General features: G+C 33.0%; 1 protein-coding gene across 13 annotated transcripts; it reads right to left on the reverse strand.

Moving 5' to 3' along the window:
* Positions 1 to 1,588: 1,588 nt before the first annotated feature.
* LOC112795851 (protein MAIN-LIKE 1) lies at positions 1,589 to 27,844 on the reverse strand. 13 transcript variants are annotated; one of them, XM_029297730.2, is made up of 8 exons: positions 26,773 to 27,844; positions 26,388 to 26,417; positions 24,011 to 24,133; positions 23,687 to 23,745; positions 22,835 to 22,867; positions 3,231 to 3,973; positions 3,053 to 3,140; positions 1,589 to 2,967 (listed from the first exon to the last, which is right to left on the reverse strand). In XM_029297730.2, the coding sequence occupies exons 6-8, from the start codon at positions 3,932 to 3,934 to the stop codon at positions 1,747 to 1,749; spliced, it is 2,013 nt and encodes a 670-aa protein (XP_029153563.1). In that variant the 5' UTR covers positions 3,935 to 3,973; positions 22,835 to 22,867; positions 23,687 to 23,745; positions 24,011 to 24,133; positions 26,388 to 26,417; positions 26,773 to 27,844; the 3' UTR covers positions 1,589 to 1,746. The 13 variants fall into 13 exon arrangements, 6 of the variants coding, with proteins under 6 accessions (XP_029153563.1, XP_029153562.1, XP_029153564.1 ...); XM_029297729.2 differs by having other exon boundaries at positions 24,011 to 26,269; XM_029297731.2 differs by lacking the exon at positions 26,388 to 26,417.
* Between the last annotated feature and the right edge of the window lie 147 nt (positions 27,845 to 27,991).

A 27,991-nucleotide genomic window follows, 5' to 3' on the forward strand; every position in this document is an offset into this window, starting at 1 on the left:
AAATAAGAATAACTCACGAAATAAAATGAAGTAAGCAAATTGAAAAATAGAATAAGAGACTTGCGTTATGAATCGGATGAGATCACATATAAATATATATTGAAAATATTAAAATGGTTAAATGTATACTTAAAAATTAGCTACTAAATTAGTTAATATATATTTATGTAAATATATATTGTTTAATAATAAGAATGCGACTTTAATTATTCTTAAACTTAGAATTTGTTGATGTGAAATATGTTTCTTTATTTTGCGTTAACTAAATCCTAAAATTAAATTTAAAGTTAGTGTGTGTTTGAATAATTTATTTGATGTTCAAAAGTAATTTATAAATGATGATCATCTCAAAATTAAAGCAGTTTGTGAAAGTATTATTGTACTAATAAATACAACTACTCTTGATAATGGGTTAGGCAGACATTAAAAAAGAGAATAGTAGTTTCATTTTAATTTGGAGAGAAATAAATTCATGAGAAGTTGACATTTTACTTTCAATAGTAGGAAAAAATCCAGTTTTAGAAAAAAAAATTCAATTTTAGAGGAGAAAACCCAATTTTAGTATATTAAATAGATCTATTTTAGTAAACTACTTTATTCAATAAATCATAAGTATATACTCAATGTAACTATAAATAACTTGATAATATTTAAACCCACTAACAAATTTTTATATATTTTTTTACTGTGAAATAAGAACATATCAAAATCAACTCAAAATGAACAATAAATTATTAGAGAATTTTAATGCACAAAGTTCTCCAATAAACAATAAATAATTTAAATCTATTAAAAAATAACTCAACACTCTCCTTTGATGCCTGCAAAATATATACCTAAAATAATATTATATCAATGTTAGTATACAAAATTATATGATTAACGTAATTTTAAAACAGTTTATAAAAAAAACTACGTGTGAAGTAGGAATTTCTAAATGATAAATAGTTATAAAAATTCAGTATTACTCATTATATATATATACACACTAATTATACACGGTAATAATTAGTCAATATTTTCAATACAGATACTACAATTAAGTGAAAATTATATCATTATATTTTATTAACTTTATGATTAATTCAATAGAGATACTTGCTCAGTATATATTTTATCTACATTAATTATAGGGCAATTTACATAAATAAATAAAGTAGGAGAATTATTTACGTAAATGTGCAAATCTGTTTGTTGTTACAATTTTGTGCAAAAGTGAATATTATGTAAACCGTGGCAACCCACCACGGTTTCAAAACAAACATAAACCGTGGGAGGTCACCACGGATTAGGAAGACAATGTTTTGCATGTAAACCGTGGGAGGTCACCACGGTTTACGTTGGAGAAATGGTGTTCATAAACCGTGGGTAGTCACCACGGTTTATGTAGAGTAAAATAAGGTGGTGAAGATCTATATGTGTGTAGGTGATTCAAGCAGCAGAAGAGATCAATCTCAGAATGTGCATCATAATATAAACCATACATGAATACATGAAATACTCTGAATCAGGCACTCAGTACATAGTGAAAAGATAAAAATTATTTAACAGTAAGTCTGAAATACATGAACACTAACAATCATAAACATTACATAAACATTACATAAAGTAATTAGCATGTTGAATATATAACGTAGCTACGAAGATCAATACATAACGTAACTAACATGATCAACACATAAGGTAACTACCATGATGAATACATAAATAAAGAAATAAAGTACTGGACAGGAAGATATAGCATAACTAATCAGAATCCTCAATGGTGTCACTGTCATCGTCATCGAACTGGCCAAGCAAGTGCCCTCCGGTGCCACACAAAGTAGGACGCCTAACCCGCCTAGGTCGCTGATCTGGCGCTGGTGCTGTGGGGTGTGCGGGAGCCGCGCTGAAAGCGGAGGCAGGTGAACCTCCTAAAGCAAACCATGGGTCGGACGGCGAAACTGCTGGCTCGTTCAGGTCAACTGCCAACTGAGCCTGAACCTCGTCACTGCCTGGCTGCTGCGCACGAAACTGGGCATCCTTCTCAGGCATCTGTGGCCTATAATGGGTCTGATCATCATCCCTAAGCATGTCAGCTATGTCTCGGTAAAACTCGGACTCAGTAACGGGATCAGCAATGTCCACCCCAACAGCTGCGGTCGTAAAGTCGGCAAAACCAAATGGGCCCACGTTCGCAAACATCTGTGAGCTAGAACCCACGTCGAACGTCGGCTGATCCATGGCTGATGCTGATCCAACTACATCCTCAGTGGCGACGTGACCAGTGCCGCCCCCCTGCTCGGATGGTCCTCCATCAGGCCCACCTCGACGGTCAGGCCGCGCAGGTGGCCGTCTGCCTCTACGTCGAGGAACACGGTAGTCCACTGGATCCCCAGCCTCAGCTCCAGGAACGTCCTGCTCCAATCGGTCGGCAAAGTCCCTCCACTCGCGATCCGTGGTCCGGGTCCCAATACGGCGACGCCTATCAACTCGTCTGTTATCCGGTCTGTCATAAACATGAACTCTAGGAGGTGCCTGGGACGACCCTCTGTGACGCGCCTCCTCAGTCAACACAATCGGACTCGGATCCTGAAATGCTACATCTGGGGATAGGAACCTGTGCGCCACACGGCACCACCACTCTAGGTAATCTGATGATGGACCAGGGTCGAGGACACGATCGACCCATATGACCGACTGATGCCGGTTCTCCCAATACTGGTGCCACTCCCGATAATATGAAGGAAACCACCGGTCCCCACCCCTACCATCCTTCGCATGTAGCCAATCTATGTTCAGAGCTACATCTGGGGGAGGCTGAACACCGCCGAACTGGGGTAGAACCCTATCCACCTGATGCCACTCGATCGCAGCAAAATATATGAGGCTAGTGACGGCCGTCCACAGCCGTCGGTGCTGATCAACTAGTATCTCCGGATGAATAACAGCAGTAACATCAGCAGAAGAATAAGGCTCCCACACAAACTGCATAGAACACAGTAAGACGTTCATGAGGCAGTGCCATGTAAGAAAAACTAGGTCTACCATCAGTAATAAATACGTCACTCACGTTGTGGACAAGCAACCGATCAAGTGCAAGGCGTGCGGAAACTAATCTCTGTCCCCCTGCATCGTTCCTCGGAACAAACTCCGCCCACCTACAATTTAAATTTAAATGATGTCAAAACAAACCATATAACACAGTAGCAATTATTACAATTTATGAACGCCTTTTTTGTAAACCATACCTCGAAGCAAGCGGAAAACCAAACCGGTCAAAACCAGTGGGCCTCAGAGTGGGAAACCTCCAGAAAATCCAAGACTGTAGTAGGTGTAGCGGCCCAGCCAAGTTAACGACGTTCCTGTTTGTACCACGACAAAGACACCTATACAACCAGGCTAGTGCAGCGGATCCCCAGCTATATCTGCCCAGCTCATCCAATGATGCCAAATAAGGCAACCAGCGAAGGTGTACCCTGTTTGCATTCTTGTCCGCAAACAGCTGAGACGACAACAGCATCAGGATATAAGCCCGTGCGTATACACGAACGGTCTCATCGGTAGCATCTGCAGGGAGAACACGGAACCTCTCGTGGAACCAGGTGTAGCACACTGTCATCTGCTTCACTTTACTCTGCGGAGGCAACTCCCCGAACAACTCCCGGAACCACACCCATGCTGGTCTACCGTGTTCCATCAGATTCTCAAACTCAGTCAAGCACCCACTAACGGGTGCACCATCAATCGGCAAACCCAGTTGATACGCAACATCCTGTAGAGTAATGGTGCACTCACCAAACGGCATGTGGAACGTGTGGGTCTCCGGACGCCAACGCTCAATAAATGCGCTAAGCAGAGGCTCATCAACCCAGAACCAATGACTGTTTAGCCTAGCAAGATGATACAATCCCGCAGTCTCCAGATACGGTATAATCCTGTCATGTAAGGGCATATTCTGCTGCCTCCTAACGGCTGTAATAACCCTACTAGGCTGCAAAACGTTCATTGTAAATAAATCCGTTAACATACAACGATTACAAACAACAACATACATAATACTGGTGCTAAGATAACTGTGCACATTAAATTCATGGATTCTCTTATCCTCTACTAAATACTGAAGCTAACGAAACTGTGCACTCACAACAACAAATTAACAATTTAAATTCACGAATAAAATTGTTGAATAAAATACAATAATGATAACAACAAATTGTGCAAAAATACTAAGAAACACAGTAAGAAGATAAATAAGCATAACAAATTATGCATTACTTACAAATCCGATAATATCACTAATTTTTATGTACCATGGTTCTGAAAACCGGACCGGACCGGCCGGTTCAACCGGAAATAACCGGGAACCGGTCAGTTAACCGGTCGGGGTAAGCTCAAAAACCGGCTAGCAAAAAACCGGTAAAAAACCGGTCGAACCGGCCGGTTAACCAGTAAACATAGTCGAACCGGTTAACCAGTAAATTAATATATTTAAAATTATTTTTAGATTTTTTAATAATTTTATTTAATATTTAATTAAACCGGTTGAACTCCGGTTGAACCCCGGTCGAACCATTAAACCATTGAACCAGTAACCTCACCGGTTCATTGACCGGTCCGGTTCTGGCAACCTTGGTAAATAACATTAATCAGAATCACAGAACAAGTAAACGTAATAAAATAAAAATATTTACTACCAATATTCCTACGCACATATCAATTCCTATATTAGAATTAAATTTAATTACAATAATAATAACAATAACAGTTACTAACCTCTTCGTCGATATTTCCTGCCACGTGAGCGATGCCGTTTAGTCGGTACAGTCGATCCTCATCCTCCATTGGCCCCACCACCCACTTCTCCTTCACTACCTCCAATCCTTTTCACAAACTCTCTCTACCACAATGAATCCAACTTTTTTTCCAAAGGTAGCAAATGAATCCGTCCCAGCCTTCAGCGGATTACATATATATATAGATACACGTAAACCGCGGTGGGTTACCGGGTTTTACGTTCAAAGTTGCACTCTACATAAACCGTGGTGACTACCCACGGTTTATGAACACCATTTCTCCAACGTAAACCATGGTGACCTCCCACGGTTTACATGCAAAATATTGTCTTCCTAATCCGTGGTGACCTCCCACGGTTTATGTTTGTTTTGAAACCGTGGTGGGTTGCCACGGTTTACATAATATTCACTTTTGCACAAAATTGTAACAACAAACAGATTTGCACATTTACGTAAATAATTCTCCTACTTTATTTATTTATGTAAATTGCCCTTAATTATATCCAATATTTTTAAGAAAGAGTTAAAAGAGGAGAAACATAAATATATATAATATTATTGCTATGCAGGAAGTAGATATAAATTGGTACGTTCTTTTTTATTATGTTATACAACTTAAAATTATAATATTATGTTACTATTAATTTTAGATACTTACTATAATTATATCAAATTTAATTATGACTCTAAATAAATAAAATAGATAACCATCAATATTATTTTTTATTTTTTTATATTCAATATTAACTGTAAATATAAAAAATACAACAACTAATGAATAAAAATATGAGTATGTAAAAAATAAAACATCTACATTAATATTCAATTTATTAACTAATTAATCTTGTGTCCATACAATATAATTTTATGGTAATATTATGAATCACAACTTTTTTATTCCACAAAAAAAACACTATATGTAATCTTTAGTATTGTACAAAAATATTTATAAGAGGTAATTATTAATATTGATAATCTATCACAATTTATTATTGATATCCTAATCCTTTTTAAAATATGTTTTACTTTTTTAAAATATAATGTATCTACCATTTAGACCTTTTCTATTATTATTATTATTATTATTATTATTATTATTATTATTATTATTATTATTATTATTATTATTATTATTATATCAAATTAAATGGGTCACCATTAACGTGTGTATTAACTATCTACTAATAAAATTATTGCACATGGATGAGAATTGGAACTATATCAATTAATATATAACGTGTGCACTAACTATCTACTATTAATGTATGTAGTATTACATTATAAAATATAAAAATTGAAGTGATTATTATATAGCTTGGATGGATTGGACTAAATATAAAAATATAAAATAGAATTATATTATTAAATTTTAGTAATTTTAATTAGTTAATAATATAAAATAAGATAGAAGTGACTATTCATAATTGAATAATTTTGGTTTATTAGACTAAAAAAATAAAAAATACCCTAAATAAAAAGCCAAATTAACTTTAATATTAAATATATTAATACGATTTTAATTCTATATAATAGTTAGATAATAGATTAGTAAAAGTAAATAGAATGATGACTTTAATTATTATTCGATAAAATATTCATTTAGAATAAAAAAAAAAGTAAAAGTATGGTATTATTAAAAATAATACATTTTTATGTTTCAAAAATTATATTTAAATAAAATATTTGTAAAATATAAAATTTAGAATAACATAGCTTCATGAACATTAATCATTAATCAATTATGAACTAACATAGAATTATAATACAATTTATTTACGAAAAAATAATCAACAATTAATATTAATAAATATAAAAATCATCCAAACACTTTGATTTAAAGTATGAGTAGTTAATTATTATTTATTATTAATAATATTTTATTCATAACAAAAGGTAAAAATATAATTATTCAGATTTCGATTTTAAAAGAATTAACGTTATAATAAGTAATAAATGATTTATTTTATTATGCATATTATGAATTAATGAATTAAACTAACTGATATAATTAATTATAATTAATTAATTGATATAAATAATAAATTATATAACATTTAAAAAGACAATAAAATGAATAAGAAGAAAATAAAAAGAAATAGAACAGAAAGAAAACTACAATAAAATAAATTGAGTGTGAGAGTTTTTTTTTTTGTAAATTTCATATCACATCCATTTCAATAATAATAATAAATGAAAATACGTCAACTTGATATCTAAGAAAAAATGATGAGATAAAATCATAATATAGTTCTAAAGTAAAAACTTAAATTAGACCATAATATCATTAAACAATACAAATTAAAAATAATTTCACACTACAATATACCACAAACAGGTAAATGACTTAAATTTAAATAAAAAACTTTTTTTATTTATACATACATGATAACACCAAGGTCTATAAATGCTTCATGGATAACATATCATATATAGCTCTGAATGATGAACACTGGAGTTGGAGAGTGTGGTGGTTTGTGTCCACGATAGTTGCATTCTTGCAACGACGCCTCTTAGGCCGAAAAAAAAATGTTGTAAAAGCTATCCAATGAAAGAGTAATTGGTAAACAAATGTAAAAGCTATCCAATGAAAGAGTAATTGGTAAACAAATGATATTTTCTTCTAGCATATATGGTCTTTTATAGTGGTAAAATAAAAATAGAAGGAATAAAATTTTTTATCTTTATATTAGGGAATAGAATTTGATATTTATCCTATTATTATTATTATTATTATTATTATTATTATTATTATTATTATTATTATTATTATTATTATTATTATTATTATTATTATTATTATTATTATTATTATAAATGGGTTATCATTAAGGTAACAACTTGCCATTAATAAAATTATTGGATAATGAATAAGAATTAGAATGGTATCAATATAATTAAAATGATTAAAAATATTTTTGATTGATAATTAGTTTAATAATGCATTAAATATTAATTTTATATAATTATAATAAAGATATTTTCCTAAATTAGTATAATTATGTATTATTTATTAAAATGATTAAAAATATTTTTGATTGATAATTGATAAGTAGTTTAATAATGCATTAAATATTGATTTTATATAATTATAATAAAGATATTTTTTTAAATTAGTAGAATTATACATTATTCATTAAATGCATTCATTTTGGAGGAAAAATAGGTTGATAAGGAATTGACACATCACTTTCATTAGTTGGGGAAAAACTCAATTTTAATATATTAAGTAAATTATAAATAGTTTTATTATAGTTAAAATATTAACCCTAATTAAATTAAAGTGACTCAAGTTATAAATATAGTTAGTTATTATATTAAAATATTATCACATCATAAAGAGTAAATTACATATTATTTTAGAGAAGATTTGGTAGAATTTACGTTTATTTATTGTTTCAACTATTTTTTTTTTATTTTCATCAGTAATTAGTGACGATAATGATTGTTAATCTACTTCAGGAATGCACAATTTCATATCAATTCCTCGAAGCTCCTTTGACTTCTCATTGGTTATGGCTGGAAAGACCAGAGTAAATGCATTCGGACTTAGGGTTTTGATAGGAACAATAATCTTTGTTGTTCTTATCATTTGTCAATGGAGAAGAAGACACATGTCATCATATGAGAATATCGAGATATTCTTATAAAATAATAATAATTTGGTGCCAATAAAATATTTGTATAGAGAAATAAAAATGATGACAAAATTTTTTAAAGAAAAATTAGGTAAATGTAGTTTTGGTTCTGTATACAAAGGAAAGCTACGCAGTGGACTTTTTGTAGTAGTAAAGATATTAGATACATCTAAATCTAGTGAACAAGATTTCTTTAGTGAAATAATGGCCATCGGAAGAATTCACCATATAAATGTGGTGAGATTGGTTGGATTTTGTGTCGAAGGATCAAAATGTGCTCTAGTGTGTGATTTCATGGCTAATAGTTCCCTTGATAAATATATTCTCTTTTAAGAAGAAAATATTTTTTTAAGTTATGAGAAAATATATGAGATATCATTGGAAATTGCTAGAGGTATTTCTTACCTTCATGAAGGGTGTGACATGCAAATTTTGCACTTCGACATTAAACTACATAACATTCTTTTAGATGAAAATTTTATCCCAAAAATTTCTGACTTTGGATTATCAAAATTATATCCTAGAGATAATAGCATTGTCAGTTTGATGGATAGAAGAGGGACAATTGGATACACTGCACCCAAATTATTTTACAACAATATCGGAGGAGTCTCGTACAAGGATGATATATATAGTTTTGGAATGTTGTTGATGGAAATGGCAAACAGAAGAAAGAATTTGGATCTACATGCAGAGAATTTAAGCAGCACATTCTTTCCTACCTAGATTTATAATCAATTCAGCAACAATAGAGATATAAAATTGGACAATATCACAGAGAATGAGACGTTATATATAAGAAGATGATAATTGTTGCATTATGGTGTATCCAGCTAAAACCCTGTAATCGTCCTTCAATGAAACAAGTTGTGGAGATGCTTGAAGGAGAATCTGAAGACCTAACAATACCTCCAAAGCCTTCCTTGTATCCAGATGGCGAAGAAGAATTTGATATAAAGCTAGACCAAACATCAACATCACATTATGACTTAGAATGTGCCAACAGTAATATATCAAAGATTGAAAAAAGCTTTTAGTATTCTAGTTGTAAAAGATTTTAGTATACAGTAACCTACTTCAATTGTTTATTAATTTATTACTCATCGTACTCCTTCTTCACTAAGTATTTGCATTTATTTATTAAGTTTAAAATAATTTTAAACTTCACTAAGTGCAAATACTTAGTAAAGAAGGAGAATGATAAGTAATAACTTAATAAACAATTGAAGTAAGTTACTGTATACTAAAAGCTTTTACAATTAGAATACTAATTTTCTCAATCTCTGATATATTACTATTGGCACATTCTAAGTCATAATGTGATGTTGATGTTTGTTCTAGCTTTAAATCAAGTTCTTCTTCGTCGCCTGGATACAAAGAAGGCTTTGGAGGCATTGTTAGGTCTTCTGCTTTTCCTTCAAGCATCTCCACAACTTGTTTTATTGAAGGACGATCACAGAGTTTTAGCTGGATATATCATAGTACAATAATTATCATCTTCTTATATATGTTCTTCTCATTCTCTGTGATATTGTCCAATTCTATATCTTCGTTGTTGCTGAATTGATTATAAATCCAGGTAGGAAAAAATGCGTTGCTTGAATTCTCTGCATGCGGATTCAAATTCTTCCTTCTGTTTGCCATTTTCATTAACAACATTCAAAATTATATACATCAGCCTTGTACGAGACTCCCCCGATATTGTTGTAAAATAATTCGGGTGCAGTGTATCCAATTGTCCCTCTTCTATCGGTCAAACTGACAATGCTATTATCTCTAGGATATAATTTTGCTAATCCAAAATCAGAAATTTTTGGGAAAAAATTTTCATCTAGAAGAATATTATGTGGTTTAATGCCGAAGTGCAAAATTTGCATATCACACCCTTCATGAAGGTAAGAAATACCTCTAGCAATTCCCAATGATATCTCATATATTTTCTCATAACTTAAAAAAATATTTTCTTCTTTAGAGAAAATATATTTTTCAAGGAAACCATTAAGCATGAAATCACACCCATGAGCACGCTTTGATTCTTCGACACAAAATCCAACCAGTCTCACCACATTTATATAGTAAATTCTTTCAATGGTTGTTATTTCACTAATGAAATCTTGTCCATCAGATTTAGATGTATCTAACACCTTTATTGCTACAAAAGATTCACTGCGTAACTTTCCTTTGTGTACAAAACCAAAACCACCTTTACCTAATTTTTTTAAAATTTTTTGTCATCATTTTTTTTCTCTATACGAATATTTTTTTGGTACCAGATTATTATTACCTAGTAAGAATATCTCGATATTTTAATATGATGATATGTGTCTTCTTCGCCATTAATGAGTGATAAGAACAACAAAGATTGTTGTCCTATCAAAATCTTGAGTTTGACTGCGTTTACCGGGGTCTTTCCAGCCGTCATCAACAAGTAGCCAAAGAAGCTCCGGAAAATTGATCTTAAATTGTGGAATCCTAAACAGGTAGGTTAACAACATTTATCGTCACTAATTACTGATGAAATTGAAGAAAAGAAAATAGCTAAAACCAGATACAAGATTCAACATCTCACCTCCACTAACAAAAGGAACAATTCCGCTAGGTAACCAACATAGAATCTGCCAACTCCTGCCAACTCTTATTGGACTGGGCCCAAAATACACTAACATAAAAAATATCATCCAAACTTAATCCTAACCTAAGTAGCTGTGCCGCACCCCCTATCCCTCTCCTCTCCCATCTTACACATAGTGCCCGCAAATCCTAAACAACTGCGCCACCGCCTAACAGTGCGGACGAGCGTCCCCCGGTGACAAGACGTCGGAGACGACAACCAGACTCATTACCAAAGAGATCTCTGCGCACCGTCAACCTTCGTACAACCACACCGGCAGCCTCGACTTGAGCATCGATCCGCTACAAGACGCTAGCGACGACAAATTCGGATCAATTCCCCGAAGCTCCTTTAACTACTCATTGATGATGGCTGGAAAGACCACAGTAAATGCATTCAGACTCAGGGTTTTCATAGGAACAATTATCTTTGTTGTTCCTATCATTTGTCAATGGCAAAGAAGACACATGTCATCATATGAGAATATCGAGATATTCGTACAAAATAATAATAATCTGGAGCCAATAAAATATTCGTTTAGAGAAATAAAAATGATGACAAAAAATTTTAAAGAAAAATTAGGTAAAGGTGGTTTTGGTTCTGTATACAAATGAAAGCTACACAATGGATCTTTTGTAGCAGTAAAGATATTAGATACATCTAAATCTAAAGAACAGGATTTCTTTAGTGAAATAATGACCATCGGAAGAATTCACCATATAAATGTGCTGAGATTGGTTGCATTTTGTGTCGAAGGATCAAAACATGATCTAGTGTGTGATTTCAAGCCTAATGGTTCCCTTGATAAATATATTCTCTCTAAAGAAGAAAATATTTTTTTAAGTTATGAGAAAATATAGTAAATATCATTGGGAATTGCTAGAGGTATTTCTTACCTTCACGAAGGGTGTGACATACAAATTTTGCAGTTCGACATTAAACCACATAATATTCTTCTGGATGAAAATTTTATCCAAAAAGTTTCTGATTTTGGATTAGCAAAATTATATCCTAGAGATAATAGCATTATTATTTTGACGGATAGAAGAGGGACAATTGGATACACTGCACCCAAATTGTTTTACAACAATATCGGAGGAGTCTCGTACAAGGCTAATATATATAGTTTTGGAATGTTGTTAATGAAAATGGCAAACAGAAGGAAGAATTTGAATCTGCACGCAGAGAACTCAAGCAGCGCATTCTTTTCTACCTAGATTTATAATCAATTCAGCAATAGCGGAGATATAGAATTGGACAATATCACAGAGAATGAGAAGAACATATATAAAAAGATGATAATTGTTGCACTATGGTGTATCCAGCTAAAACCCTGTGATCGTCCTTCATTGAAACAAGTTGTGGAGATGCTTGAACGAGAAGCTGAAGACCTAACAATGCCTCCAAAGCCATCCTTGTATCCAGGTGGCGAAGAAGAACTTGATTTAAAGCTAGACCAAACATCAACATCACATTATGACTCAGAATGTGCCAAAAGTAATATATCAAAGATTGGGAAAAACTTTTAGTACTCTAGTTGTAAAAGCTTTTAGTATACAGTAACCTACTTCAGTTGTTTATTAATTTATTACTCATTATTGTCCTTCTTCACTAAGTATTTGCACTTGTTTATTAAGTTTAAAATAATTTTAAACTTCACTAAGTGCAAATACTTAGTAAAGATGGAGAATGATGAGTAATAACTAAATAAACAATTGAAGTAAGTTACTATATACTAAAAGCTTTTACAATTAGAACACTAATTTCCTCAATCTCTAATATATTACTGTTGGCACATTTTGAGTCATAATGTGATGTTGATGTTTGTTCTAGCTTTAAATCAAGTTCTTCTTCGTCGCCTAGATACAAGGAAGGCTTTGGAGGCATTGTTAGGTCTTCTACTTTTCCTTCAAACATCTCCACAACTTGTTTCATTGAAGGGCGATCACAGAGTTATAGCTGGATACACCATAGTACAACAATTATCATCTTCTTATATATGTTCTTCTCATTCTCTGTGATATTGTCCAATTCTATATCTACGCTGTTGCCGAATTGATTATAAATCCATGTAGGAAAGAATGCGCTGCTTGAATTTTCTGCATGCAGATTCAAATTCTTCCTTCTATTTTCCATTTTCATTAACAACATTCCAAAACTATATACATCAGCCTTGTACGAGACTCCCCCGATATTGTTGTAAAATAATTCGGGTGCAGTGTATCCAATTGTCCCTCTTCTATCGGTCAAACTGACAATGCTATTATCTCTAGGATATAATTTTGCTAATCCAAAATCAGAAATTTTTGGGAAAAAAATTTCATCTAAAAGAATATTATGTGGTTTAATGCCGAAGTGCAAAATTTGCATATCACACCATTCATGAAGGTAAGAAATACCTCTAGCAATTCCCAATGATATCTCATATATTTTCTCATAACTTAAAAAAATGTTTTCTTCTTTAGAGAAAATATATTTTTCAAGGAAACCATTAAGCATGAAATCACACCCTAGAGCACGCTTTGATCCTTCGACACAAAATCCAACCAGTCTCACCACATTTATATGGTAAATTCTTTCAATGGTTGTTATTTCACTAATGAAATCTTGTCCGTCAGATTTAGATGTATCTAACATCTTTATTGCTACAAAAGATTCACTGCGTAACTTCCCTTTGTGTACAAAACCAAAACCACCTTTACCTAATTTTTTTTTAAGTTTTTGTCATCATTTTTTTTCTCTATACGAATATTTTTTTGGCACCAGATTATTATTACCTAGTAAGAATATCTCGATATTTTAATATGATGATATGTGTCTTCTTCGCCATTAATGAGTGATAAGAACAACAAAGATTGTTGTCTTATCAAAATCTTGAGTCTGACTGCGTTTACCGGGGTCTTTCCAGCCGTCATCAACGAGTAGCCAAAGAAGCTCCGAAAAATTGATCTTAAATTGTGCAATCCTGAACAGGTAGGTTAACAACATTTATCGTCAATAATTACTGATGAAATTGAAGAAAAGAAAATAGCTGAAACCAGATACAAGATTCAACATCTCACCTCCACTAACAAAAGGAACAATTTCGCTAGGTAACCAACATAGAATCTGCCAACTCTTATTGGACTGGGCCCAAAATCCACTAACATAAAAAATATCATCCAAACTTAATCCTAACCTAAGTAACTGTGCCGCACCTCCCTCTCCCTCTCCTCTCCCATCTTACACATAGTGCCCGCAAATCCTAAACAACTGCGCCACCGCCTAACAGTGCGGACGAGCGTCCCCCGGTGACAAGACGTCGGAGATGACAACCAGACTCATTTCCGAAGAGAGCTCTGTGCGTCGTCAACCTTCGTACAACCACACCTGCAGCCTCGACTTGAGCATCGGTCTGCTACAAGACGCTAGCGACGACAAATTCAGATCAATTTCCCGAAGCTCCTTTGACTACTCATTGATGATGGCTGGAAAGACCACAGTAAATGCATTTAGACTCAGGGTTTTCATAGGAACAATTATCTTTGTTGTTCCTATCATTTGTCAATGGCGAAGAAGACACATGTCATCATATGAGAATATCGAGATATTCGTACAAAATAATAATAATCTGGAGCCAATAAAATATTCATATAGAGAAATAAAAATGATGACAAAAGATTTTAAAGAAAAATTAGGTAAAGGTGGTTTTGGTTCTGTATACAAATGAAAGCTACACAATGGATCTTTTGTAGCAGTAAAGATATTAGATACATCTAAATCTAAAGAACAGGATTTCTTTAGTGAAATAATGACCATCGGAAGAATTCACCATATAAATGTGGTGAGATTGGTTGCATTTTGTGTCGAAGGATCAAAACGTGCTCTAGTGTGTGATTTCAAGCCTAATGGTTCCCTTGATAAATATATTCTCTCTAAAGAAGAAAATATTTTTTTAAGTTATGAGAAAATATATGAGATGTCATTGGAAATTGCAAGAGGTATTTCTTACCTTCATGAAGGGTGTGACATGCAAATTTTGCACTTCGACATTAAACCACATAATATTCTTCTAGATGAAAATGTTATCCAAAAAGTTTCTGATTTTGGATTAGCAAAATTATATCCTAGAGATAATAACATTGTTATTTTGACGGATAGAAGAGGGACAATTGGATACACTGCACCCGAATTGTTTTACAACAATATCGGAGGAGTCTCGTACAAGGCTGATATATATAGTTTTGGAATGTTGTTGATGGAAATGGCAAACCGAAGGAAGAATTTGAATCTGCACGCAGAGAACTCAAGCAGCACATTCTTTTCTACCTAGATTTATAATCAATTCAGCAATAGCGGAGATATAGAATTGGACAATATCACAGAGAATGAAAAGAACATATATAAAAAGATGATAATTGTTGCACTATGGTGTATCCAGTTAAAACCCTGTGATCGTCCTTCAATGAAACAAGTTGTGGAGATGCTTGAACGAGAAGTTGAAGACCTAACAATGCCTCCAAAGCCTTCCTTGTATCCAGGTGGCGAAGAAGAACTTGATTTATAGCTAGACCAAACATCAACATCACATTATGACTCAGAATGTGCCAAAAGTAATATATCAAAGATTGGAAAAAGCTTTTAGTATTCTAGTTGTAAAAGCTTTTAGTATACAGTAACCTACTTCAGTTGTTTATTAATTTATTACTCATTATTGTCCTTCTTCACTAAGTATTTGCACTTGTTTATTAAGTTTAAAATAATTTTAAACTTCACTAAGTGCAAATACTTAGTAAAGATGGAGAATGATGAGTAATAACTTAATAAACAATTGAAGTAAGTTACTGTATACTAAAAGCTTTTACAATTAGAACACTAATTTCCTCAATCTCTAATATATTACTATTGGCACATTCTGAGTCATAATGTGATGTTGATGTTTGTTCTAGCTTTAAATCAAGTTCTTCTTCGTCGCCTAGATACAAGGAAGGCTTTGGAGGCATTGTTAGGTCTTCTGCTTTTCCTTCAAACATCTCCACAACTTGTTTCATTGAAGGACGATCACAGAGTTATAGCTGGATACACCATAGTACAACAATTATCATCTTCTTATATATGTTCTTCTCATTCTCTGTGATATTGTCCAATTCTATGTCTTCGCTGTTCCCGAATTGATTATAAATACATGTAGGAAAGAATGCGCTGCTTGAATTTTCTGCATGCAGATTCAAATTCTTCCTTCTATTTGCCATTTTCATTAACAACATTCCAAAACTATATACATCAGCCTTGTACGAGACTCCCCCGATATTGTTGTAAAATAATTCGGGTGCAGTGTATCCAATTGTCCCTCTTCTATCGGTCAAACTGACAATGCTATTATCTCTAGGATATAATTTTACTAATCCAAAATCAGAAATTTTTGGGTTAAAATTTTCATCTAGAAGAATATTATGTGGTTTAATGTCGAAGTGCAAAATTTTCATGTCACACCCTTCATGAAGGTAAGAAATACCTCTAGCAATTTCCAATGATATCTCATATATTTTCTCATAACTTAAAAAAAATGTCTTCTTTAGAGAAAATATTTTTATCAAGGAAACCTTTAGGCATGAAATCACACCCTAGAGCACGCTTTGATCTTTCAACACAAAATCCAACCAGTCTCACCACATTTATATGGTAAATTCTTTTAATGGTTGTTATTTCCCTAATGAAATCTTGTCCATCAGATTTAGATGTATCTAACATCTTTATTGCTACAAAAGATTCATTACGTAACTTTCCTTTGTATACAAAACCAAAACCACCTTTACCTAATTTTTCTTTAAAAATTTTTGTCGTCATTTTTATTTCTCTATACGAATATTTTTTTGGCACCAGGTTATTATTATCTAGTAAGAATATCTCGATATTTTTTATTTGATAATATGTGTCTTCTTCGCCGTTAATGAGCGATAAGAACAACAAAGATTGTTATCCTATCATAATCCTGAGTCCAACTGCATTTACCATGGTCTTTCCAGCCATCATCAACGAGTAGCCAAAGGAGCTCCGGAAAAATTGATCTTAAATTGTGCAATCTTGAATAGGTAGGTTAACAACAGTTATCGTCACTAATTACTGATGAAAGTGAAGAAAAGAAAATAGCTGAAACAACAGATACAAGATTCAACATCTCACATCCACTAATAAAAGGAACAATTCCTCTAGGTAACCAACATAGAATCTTCCAACTCTTATTGGATTGGCCCCAAAATTCACTAACATAAAAAATTATCATCCCAACTTAATCCTAACCTATGCAGCTGCGCCGCGCCCCTCTCCCTCTCCTCTCCCATCTTACACATAGTGTCCACAAATTCTAAATAGCTGCGCCACCGCCCCCTACCAGTGAGGACGAGCATCCATTCGCGACAAGACGTCGGAGACGACAACCAGACTCATTACCGAAGAGAACTTTGTGCACCATCAACCTTCGCACAACCACACCGGTAGCCTCGACTTGAGCATCGATCCGCTATAAGACGCAAGCGACGACAACCCGAGTCACCGTGCAAGGAAGACGACGAAGCCCTCGACCGTGACTCCTCTCCGTTGAAGACAACGTTACCCATCCTGCGAACCATCTCAATTGATCTGTCGCTGCGCTGCCACCAACACGCCAGCACAGCCGAAACCAGCACCGCCTCCAAGATGCGTCGTGCAGGTTCTTCCCCCTCTGTTGCCGTGTCTTCTCACGACTGTGTCTTTTTTGGAGGTATCTTTTTTGGAGGTGTTTTTTTGGATGCGTCTATGTCATTTTGTGGTTATGGAGGTGTTTTTTTGTATTAGATGTGTGCTAATGGAGGTGTCTTCGGTGATACGGCGACGGCGTAAGTACCATAATGGCCACAACACCTAATGAGGGGTGGGTTGTGATCGTGGGTCTAGGAGGAAGAGGATGCTGATCACAGTGACCTTGTGTCACTCAACACAATCCTTATTATTCAAATTTTTCATTAATGTCATTTTTTGAAATTCAAATTTATTAAAATAATTATAAAATAGTTTTATTATAGTTAAAATATTAACCCTAATTAAATTAAAGTAACTCAAGTTATAAATATAGTTAGTTATTAGCTTAAAATATTATCACATCATAAAGAGTAAATTACATATTATTTTAGGGAAGATTGGGTAGAATTTACCTTTATTTATTGTTTCAACTATTTTTTTCATTTTCATTAGTAACTAGTGATGATAATGACTGTTAATCTACCTGTTCAGAAATACACAATTTCAGATCAATTTCCCGAAACTCCTTTGCCTACTCATTGATGATGGCTGGAAAGACCACAGTAAATGCATTCGAACTCAGGGTTTTGATAGGAACAATAATCTTTGTTGTTTTTATCATTTGTTAATGGCGAAGAAGACACATATCATCATATGAGAATATCGAGATATTCTTACAAAATAATAATAATCTGGTGCCAATAAAATATTCGTATAGAGAAATAAAAATGATGACAAAAAATTTTAAAGAAAAATTAGGTAAAGGTGGTTTTGGTTCTGTATACAAAGCAAAGCTACGCAGTGGACCTTTTGTAGGAGTAAAGATATTAGATACATCTAAATCTAGTGAACAAGATTTCTTTTGTGAAATAATGACCATAGAAAGAATTCACCATATAAATGTGGTGAGATTGGTTGAATTGTGTCGAAAGATCATAACGTGCTCTAGTGTGTGATTTCAGGCCTAATAGTTCCCTTGATAAATATATTCTCACTAAAGAAGAAAATATTTTTTGAAGTTATGAGAAAATATATGAGATATCATTGGGAATTGCTAGAGGTATTTATTACCTTCATGAAGGGTGTGACATGCAAATTTTGCACTTCGACATTAAACCACATAATATTCTTCAAGATGAAAATTTTATCCCAAAAATTTCTGATTTTGGATTAGCAAAATTATATCCTAGAGATAATAGCATTGTCAGTTTGACAGATAGAAGAGAGACAATTGGATACACTTCACCCGAATTGTCTTACAAAAATATCGGAGGAGTCTCGTACAAGGTTGATATATATAGTTTTGGAATGTTGTTGATGGAAATGGCAAACAGAAGGAAGAATTTGAATATGCACGCAGAGAATTCAAGCAGCACATTCTTTCCTACCTAGATTTATAATCAATTCAGCAACAGTGGAGATATAGAATTGGACAATATCACAGAGAATGAGAAGAACATATATAAGAAGATGATAATTGTTGCACTATGGTGTATCCAGCTAAAACCCTGTGAACGTCCTTCAATGAAACAAGTTGTGGAGATGCTTGAACGAGAAGCTGAAGACCTAACAATGCCTCCAAAGCCTTCCTTGTATCCAGGTGGCGAAGAACTTGATTTAAAGCTAAACCAAACATCAACATCACATTATGACTCAGAATGTGCCAACAGTAATATATCAAAGAATGAGAAAAGCTTTTAGTATTCTAGTTGTGAAAGCTTTTAGTTTATAGTAACCTACTTCAATTGTTTATTAATTTATTACTCATCATTCTCCTTCTTCACTAAGTATTTGCACTTGTTTATTAAGTTTAAAATAATTTTAAACTTCACTAAGTGCAAATACTTAATGAAGAAGGAGAATGATGAGTAATAAATTAATAAACAATTGAAGCAGGTTACTATAAACTAAAAGCTTTTACAACTAGAATACTAAAAGCTTTTCTCAATCTTTGATATATTACTGTTGGCACATTCTGAGTCATAATGTGATGTTGATGTTTGGTCTAGCTTTAAATCAAGTTCTTCTTCGCCACCTGGATACAAGGAAGGCTTTGGAGGCATTGTTAGGTCTTCAACTTCTCGTTCAAGCATCTCCACAACTTGTTTCATTGAAGGACGTTTCCTTTCTTTAAGAATCCAACACCTTGCAAATTCCTTTCCAAAGAGGCGAATCACCACTTTTGGCCACGGGTTGAGGAACACCAACCTCCTCTCTCATGTATTTACTACGTAACACTTTAACCCATAGCACATTAGGAAGAGTCAATATTCCCCACCCGAGATTCATGAGAAAAGCTTCATTATTCTTACTCATCCTCCGTATGCCTAAACCCCCATTAACCTTTGGTTGGCAAACCCGCTCCCACTTAACAAGATGGGGCTTCTTCTTCTCATTCGTAGACCCCCAGATAAAAGATCTACTGTGAGCTTCAATCTCTTCTCAAGTCAGTGTTGGTAGTTTAACCGTTTGCATTGTATACGTGGGGTTTTAGCTGGATACACCATAGTGTAACAATTATCATCTTCTTATATATGTTCTTCTCATTCTCTGTGATATTGTCCAATTCTATATCTCCGTTGTTGCTGCATTGATTATAAATCTAGGTAGGAAAGAATGTGCTGCTTGAATTCTCTGCGTGCAGATTCAAATTCTTCCTTCTGTTTGCCATTTCCATCAACAACATTCCAAAACTATATATATCAGCCTTGTATGAGACTCCTCCGATATTTTTGTAAGACAATTCGGGTGCAGTATATCCAATTGTCCCTCTTCTATCTGTCAAAGTGACTATGCTATTATCTCTAGGATATAATTTTGCTAATCCAAAATTAGAAATTTTTTGGATAAAATTTTCATCTTGAGGAATATTATGTGGTTTAATGTCGAAGTGCAAAATTTTCTTGTCACGCCCTTCATAAAGGTAACAAATCTCTCTAGCAATTCCCAATGATATCTCATATATTTTCTCATAACTTAAGAAAATGTTTTCTTCTTTATAGAGAATATATTTATCAAGGAACCATTAGGCATAAAATTACACCCTAGAGCACGCTTTGATCCTTCGACACAAAATCCAACTAGTCTCACCACATTTATATGGTAAATTCTTTCGATGGTTGTTATTTCACTAATGAAATCTTGTCCATCTGATTTAGATGTATCTAACATCTTTATTGCTACAAAAGATTCACTACGTAACTTCCCTTTGTATACAGAACCAAAACCACCTTTACCTAATTTTTCTTTAAAAGTTTTTGTCTTCATTTTTATTTCTCTATACGAATATTTTTTTGACACCAGATTATTATTAGCTAGTAAGAATATCTCGATATTTTTATATGATGACATGTGTCTTCTTCGCCATTGACGAGTGATAAGAACAACAAAGATTGTTGTCCTATCAAAATCCTAAGTCCGACTGCATTTACCGTAGTCTTTTCAGCCATCATCAACGAGTAGCCAAAGAAGTTTTGGAAAATTGATCTTACATTGTGCAATCCTGAACAGGTAGATTAACAATATTTATCATCACTAATTACTGATGAAACAACAGATACAAGATTCAACATCTCACCTCCACTAATAAAAGGAACAATCCCGCTAGGTAACCAACATAGAATCTGCTAACTTCTGCCAACTCTTATTGGATTAGGCCCAAAACCCACTAACATAAAAAAAAATCATCCCAACTTAATCCTAACCTAAGCAACTGCGCCGCATCCCCCTCTCCCTCTCCTTTCCCATCTCACTCACAGTGCCCACAAATTCTAGATAGCTGTGGTTCCGCCCCCTACCGGTGCCGATGAGCATCCCCCCGCAACAAGACGTCAGAGACGACAACCAGAACCATTACCAAAGAGAGCCCCCGCGCCGTCAACCTTCGCACAACCACACCGGCAGCCTCGACCCGAGCATCGATCCGCTACAAGTCGCTGGCGACGACAACCCGAGTGACCATGCAAGAAAGACAACGAAGCTATCGGCCGTATCTCCTCTTCGTTGAAGACAACGTTACCCACCCCGCGAACCATCCCAAGTGGTCCGTCGCTGCGCCACGCACCAACTCGCCGGCACAGCCGCAACCAGCATCGCCTCCAAGACGCGTCGTGCAGGTTCTTCTCCCTCTATTCTTGTGTCTTCTGACGACCGTGTCTTTTTTGGAGGCATTTTTTTAGATGCGTCTGTGTCTTTTTTTGGTTATGGAGGTGTCTTTTTTGTATTGGATGTGTCTGCTAATGGAGGTGTTTTGGTGATACTGCAACGGCGCAAGTACCATAATGACCGCAGCACCTAAAGAGGTGTGGGTTGCGATCATAGGCCTAGGAGGAAAAGGAATGGGCAGTTACTCAACACAATTCTTATTATTCAAATTTCTCATTAATGTCTTTTTCTCAAATTCAAATTTGTTAAAATAATTTAAAATTTTTAAGGATAAAGTATATTTTTTGTCCTTAAAATTTGATAAAAGTTTCAAAAATACCTCTAAGTTTTATTTTGTTTCAATTTTATCCCAAAAATTTTCGATTTGCATCAAATATACCCCTAACGGCTAATCTTTCAAAAAATTTAAAGACCAATTCAACAACAATTTCATAAGAACAACCCTCAACACAAGCAAGTCAAGGATAATTTTCATGCATTATTGTTAGATTAGTCTTAAATTTTTTGAAAATTTAGCCGTCAAGGTATATTTGATGCAAATCAAAAACTTTTGGGATAAAATTAAAACAAAATAAAATTTAGGAATATTTTAAAAACTTTTGTCAAATTTTAGAGACAAAAAATATACTTTTACTCAAAAAATTATTAATTTTAAATTGTCAAAAGTTAGCAGATTAACTCTCAGTGCCCAATACTTTTTCTAAAAAAAACACATATTCTGAAGAAAAAGAAAAAAAAATCAAATTAATAATCAAAGTTCTAAAATATTTTTGTCTATGTATTTTATTATGATTACATTATTTACAATTAATTTTAATATTTACTTTCTATACCAAATCTAATAGCATTTAAATTCCACATAAATGAGAACAAATATAATAATTTCTGTGTACCTTCAGTGAACCTCTGAAAGAATTTTTGAATTCCTACAATAGAAAAAAAAGTTATTAATAATCAGAAACACGAGCTTTAGCCACGAAAAAAATGGTGATTAGAGTCAAGAAAAATCGTAACGATGACACATTAAAAACGAATTGATATCTATAACTAATAAGGGTGATATATTTTTATTTAGCTACGATTTTTTATCTGTTAGCCACACTTTTATAAACCGTGAAGACATGTAAATAACCACAGCTTTCACATCATTGCCCACGCTTCAACCCGTGGCTAAAAAAAATAATGTAATCTATTTTGTATAATTTTACCACACTTTTTTCGTAGCTAATATTAGTAGACCAAATTTTTTTGTCACATTTTTTTTGTGACTAATGTTGGTGGGTTATTTAACTATGCTATTTTCGCGGCTAACCCAAATTATTTTAATCCATTTTTTCATAGCTAGCTTAAATTACCACATTAAAAATCGTGGCTAATTATGAAAGATAGATTTAAAGAAATAAAATAAAATGTCATAATAAAGATGTTGTCGAGCAGAAAATTATATCATGTAAAATAAAAAAAAATTATCTACATTTATATAAGTAATATCCTTAGTAATAAAAATATCAAATTAATATATAATGTTAAAAAACAAATATCTTAAATTAAATAAATTTAAATTATTACAAAATCAAGTATCAAGATGCATCATTATAAGATCTTGAACATTTCATTGGAACACTTGTAACATCATCCAAATAAAACTTTGTTATCTCTTCATTCGTGGAAAAAATTGTCCCAAATTATTATTTAACAATAGTAGTTTAATATAGTTAAAATTTAAAAGATGCAGGAATACATACCCAATATTCTTAGCAATGTGTAAAACAATAATTGCTAAAAGTTGAGCAGTATCATCAACCTGAGATTAAAAAAAAAGAAAATATAATTATAGTCCAATAAATTAGCCCATATAAATCAACTGAAAAAAAAGTGTGTAAAAACCAAGCACAAATTATAGCCTCAAAACACAAACACACTTGATAAGTTGATATTAACTTATAGAATGACTAATGAGACAAGGAGTTTAGAAACTATAGTAAGCAAAGTAAAATCAAGGTATTTGCTGATAATCAATAATATACAAAGGTTCATCTAGAGGGAATAAGTTCTTGAGATGCTGCTACCTTTGAATCATCCAACTTATGCCATGTATCTGGTGCAGAGCGAACAAAGGAAAAGTAATGTCCTGAAGTAGACGAAAACCCAATATGCACAACAACTGCATATAGTTCATATTCCAATGGCACCTATTACGAGGAAAAGGATCGGAGTTGTGCATACTCACACTTGATTGAGTGCTTTTCTTTTATTTTTTTATGAAATCTCTCATTTTGTATGTTTTTTTTTCACTTCTATTAAATTATTCATGCCTCTAAGACTTGAAATCACTCACATAACATATCACGGCATCAAATGGAACAAAAGTGAAATTAAAATGATCAATTTAAGCATAAAAATGCATACTTTTACATTTAGGTCCAAATTAGAGAGAAATCACAAAAATATGCTATTTTGGTGATTAAGCATGAGTTTATATGATGAAATCCGTTCAATTTAAACAAAAAATTATCATCAACTATGGATTCATCAATTCCTCCACACTTAAATAATAGCAATGTTCTCATGCTAAACACAAACAAGGAGAATGATCAAAGGGTAACAACTTATTGAATGCAACTATCTATATGCATGCAAGTATACTAAATACTATCTATATCTATTTATACTATGATTTCTTATTGTTTTGGTGAAAACAAACAACCAAATTCCAAGCAAGTATATGGAGATATAGGGCTAGAAACAAAGAAATAATTCAATGCAATCAAAATCTAAAGAATTGATTCAACTCATCAAAATGAAGCAACTTGCAAGAATACATGATAAGAGGTGTGGAAACATAGAATTGAGTGATCGAACCCTTACCAGGTGTGTATACACTCTCAACGCTCGGTGTTTAGGGTTTAATAACTCAAGTCTCCTCTAATCATGCTTTCAAGGATTTGCTTTTCATCTAACAATCAACAAATATATGATGCATGAATACAAGTATCATGAGGACTTATTAGGGTTGTAATGGAGTTAAGATGAAGGTAGGATTAATATGGTTAAGTGGACTAATAGATTGAATCTTTGATTGGCTCAAGTATTCCACCCAACCTATATCAACCTAATCACTAAAATGCAACCTAACTTTCCATTCTTCTCTTTTTATACACATTCATATATCTTTTTCATCCAAATTCACATATGCATTTTTTTTATTCATTTTTTTTCTTTTTTTCTTTTTTGGGATAATTTTTGTCCCATATTATTTTTTTCATTTCATTTTTTTCTTTTTTCTTTTTTTTTTCTTTTTTCTATAACAAATACATATGGTTAAAGTAAACTGATACATGAATGTGTACCCATTTTTTAAAATTTTCAATGAATATCCAAAATAAATTTTTTTTCTACCAATGCTTCCCAAAATTTTTCCCACACTTAAATGACACACACCTCAACCTAAACTAATCAAAGATATAATTCAAGGTAGTTCTTGATTTTTTGCTTAAAGTTGGTGACGTGGTAATAATTAGAACAAAGGGGATTAAAAAGCTCAATATTGGCTCACAAAGGTAGATATACGGGTATGGCCATATAGGTAAGTAAGCTTTAATTCAAAAATGGCCTCAATCATGCTAAATGCATTCAAAATATCAAACATCAGAAATAAAGAATAAAGCAAATCTAAGATTACAATCATAGAAGGAGCATAGCACACAAGAACAAAATAGTGATTTAAATGTGTAACCACACAATATGGCTCAACAACTCACAAGGTTGTTTATTCTATCTCTCTGCTATATTCCACAAAAATTCAGTCAAGCAAGTTTAAAAAAGATTTTTCAAATCAATTCAATAGAACGCCCTAAAAATAAAATTCTTGGAAATCTTTGTTGTTTTTCACCAAAATTATTTCCTATATGTATGTATGCTGTGATGGATGCAATTTCATCAAAAAAATTTCTAATTCTATTCCAAATTTGCAATATCCAAAAACCAATATGAAAAATTAGAACAAAATTAAACTAGACACTATGCTATTCACATTATCCAATCACAACTTCTATCTATAAAATATATACCATGCAAAAATATAAATGCAATATATATATATATACTAAAATAAATGTGCAATAGTAAAAAATACTAACAAATATCTACAAGAAACATAATAAAAAAAATCGAAAATAAAGTGTAAAAATATTCGAAAAAGATGATTTACGCCCCAAAAATGGTGAATCATCCCTCATACTTAAGCGAACAAAGGAAAAGTAATGTCCTGAAGTAGATGAAAACCCAATATGCACAACAACTGCATACAGTTCATATTTCAATGGCACCTATTAGCAGGCAGGAAAAGGAGTCAGAACAAGGAATCAACAGTGGAAACAATAATATAGTAAAATGGCGCAGAAAAAATATATAATAGAATGTAGGTGGGGAAACAACAAAACTTACATTATTGTTTTGATGAGAAATGGTGTAAGGCTGTAAGTCCAACAAAAATATTCACGTAAAGTATAGACCGTGTACGAAATAAGAAAGAAAAGAAATGGAGAATAAAATAAAGAAAGAAATTGATGATGACGATATATTCATATTGGAAAGGACGAATTCCGAGAAAGAAAAGAAGACAAATTCCGCAGAGTGTTAGTAACACTGACACAGAATAATTAATATGTAATGATTCAATTATTCTTATCCTAAAAGGACTTGATATATAACTTGATCACTTAATTAACTGATTTTGAAATCTATGTAAGAAGAAAGAGAGGAAAAGAAAAGAAGCATGGATAGATGTTAATGAATCAATGATGAAGAAGGTACGGTGTATAGTTTATACCTTGAAACTTCTTCCCAGAGTGGACCCTTGAGACTTGAATCTCGAAAACACAGAATCCATATCCGACCTTATCTTTCTTGCCGGGGCCACCGGTTTCCACCACCAAAGTTCATCGCCACCACCCTCCGCCGCCTCCGCAGTGGAGGTTTCCAATAGCTATAGAGAGCTACAGAAGAAGATGATAGCTTTTTAATGCAGCCTCCATGCCTTTCATCCGCGTCTTGTTAGTGTGTAGATGAAAGATTCGTTTTACATATATAGACTATACGTGTAGCAGTGTAGCAATATAATGATAGGAACGTGTAGTGCATTTTACTAGAGGGAAACAAATTATGTAACAATGGGCCCCACTTATAATCATTATTAGGATTGAAGAAAAGATAATCAAGTGTATAATGTTTTTGTTGTCTTGGGCCTTGATTTTAAATTGTTAACAATTGTAAATAAAAATAAGTAACAAAAAAACTATTGGTTTACCAACAGAAGAAATTGAGAAAACAGAGGATTAGCTTTGGGTTCTGTTATGTGTGTCATAGGTAAGTGCTGGAAAAAGGAAAAGGAAAGCTAAGGGATAAATTATAACATGGATCGTTCAAAGAGAAAATAATAATGATAATAACAATACCAATATTTTTAAAAATTTAGAAGACATGTATTAGTGGGAACAGCCTGCAGATAGCGACGATGGAGATAATAAGATGGCCCATACCCCATTTTTAGAGAAAGATTCCCATATTTTTGGTTAATATGAATATGATGGATGAATCACTTGTTAAACCTTTGAAGTTTGAACACGCTACGTGACATGATTCGCAAATGGATCAAACTCTTAATAATAATAATTGCAGTAAGCATTTATACATAAGAAAAAATCTTGCAAAATTGTGAATTTGTTTATCACATGTTGTGGTGTATGTGATGGTGTCAGCAAGAAGAATTAATGAACAAGTCTTGCTTAGCTTGTTATCCAACATTTTAAATCTAAAGACAAAAAAAATATAAAATAAAAATCCAAGTGTATGTTTAGCTGGAATAAATGCATCACAGTTTACTACATTATAAGGCTGAACATCATAGCTACTCAAAATTTTTCAATCTAATATAATTTATAGTATTTGATTTGGAGGAGTAGGTGTCGTGTAGTGGTACCCAATTAATAAAAACCTGATGAAGAAATTCATCATTAATGCATGGCCCTAGTCTCCGTCATAATTATTCT

This window comes from Arachis hypogaea, chromosome 4 (assembly GCF_003086295.3).
Source record: "Arachis hypogaea cultivar Tifrunner chromosome 4, arahy.Tifrunner.gnm2.J5K5, whole genome shotgun sequence".
NCBI classification, from domain to species: domain Eukaryota; kingdom Viridiplantae; phylum Streptophyta; class Magnoliopsida; order Fabales; family Fabaceae; genus Arachis; species Arachis hypogaea.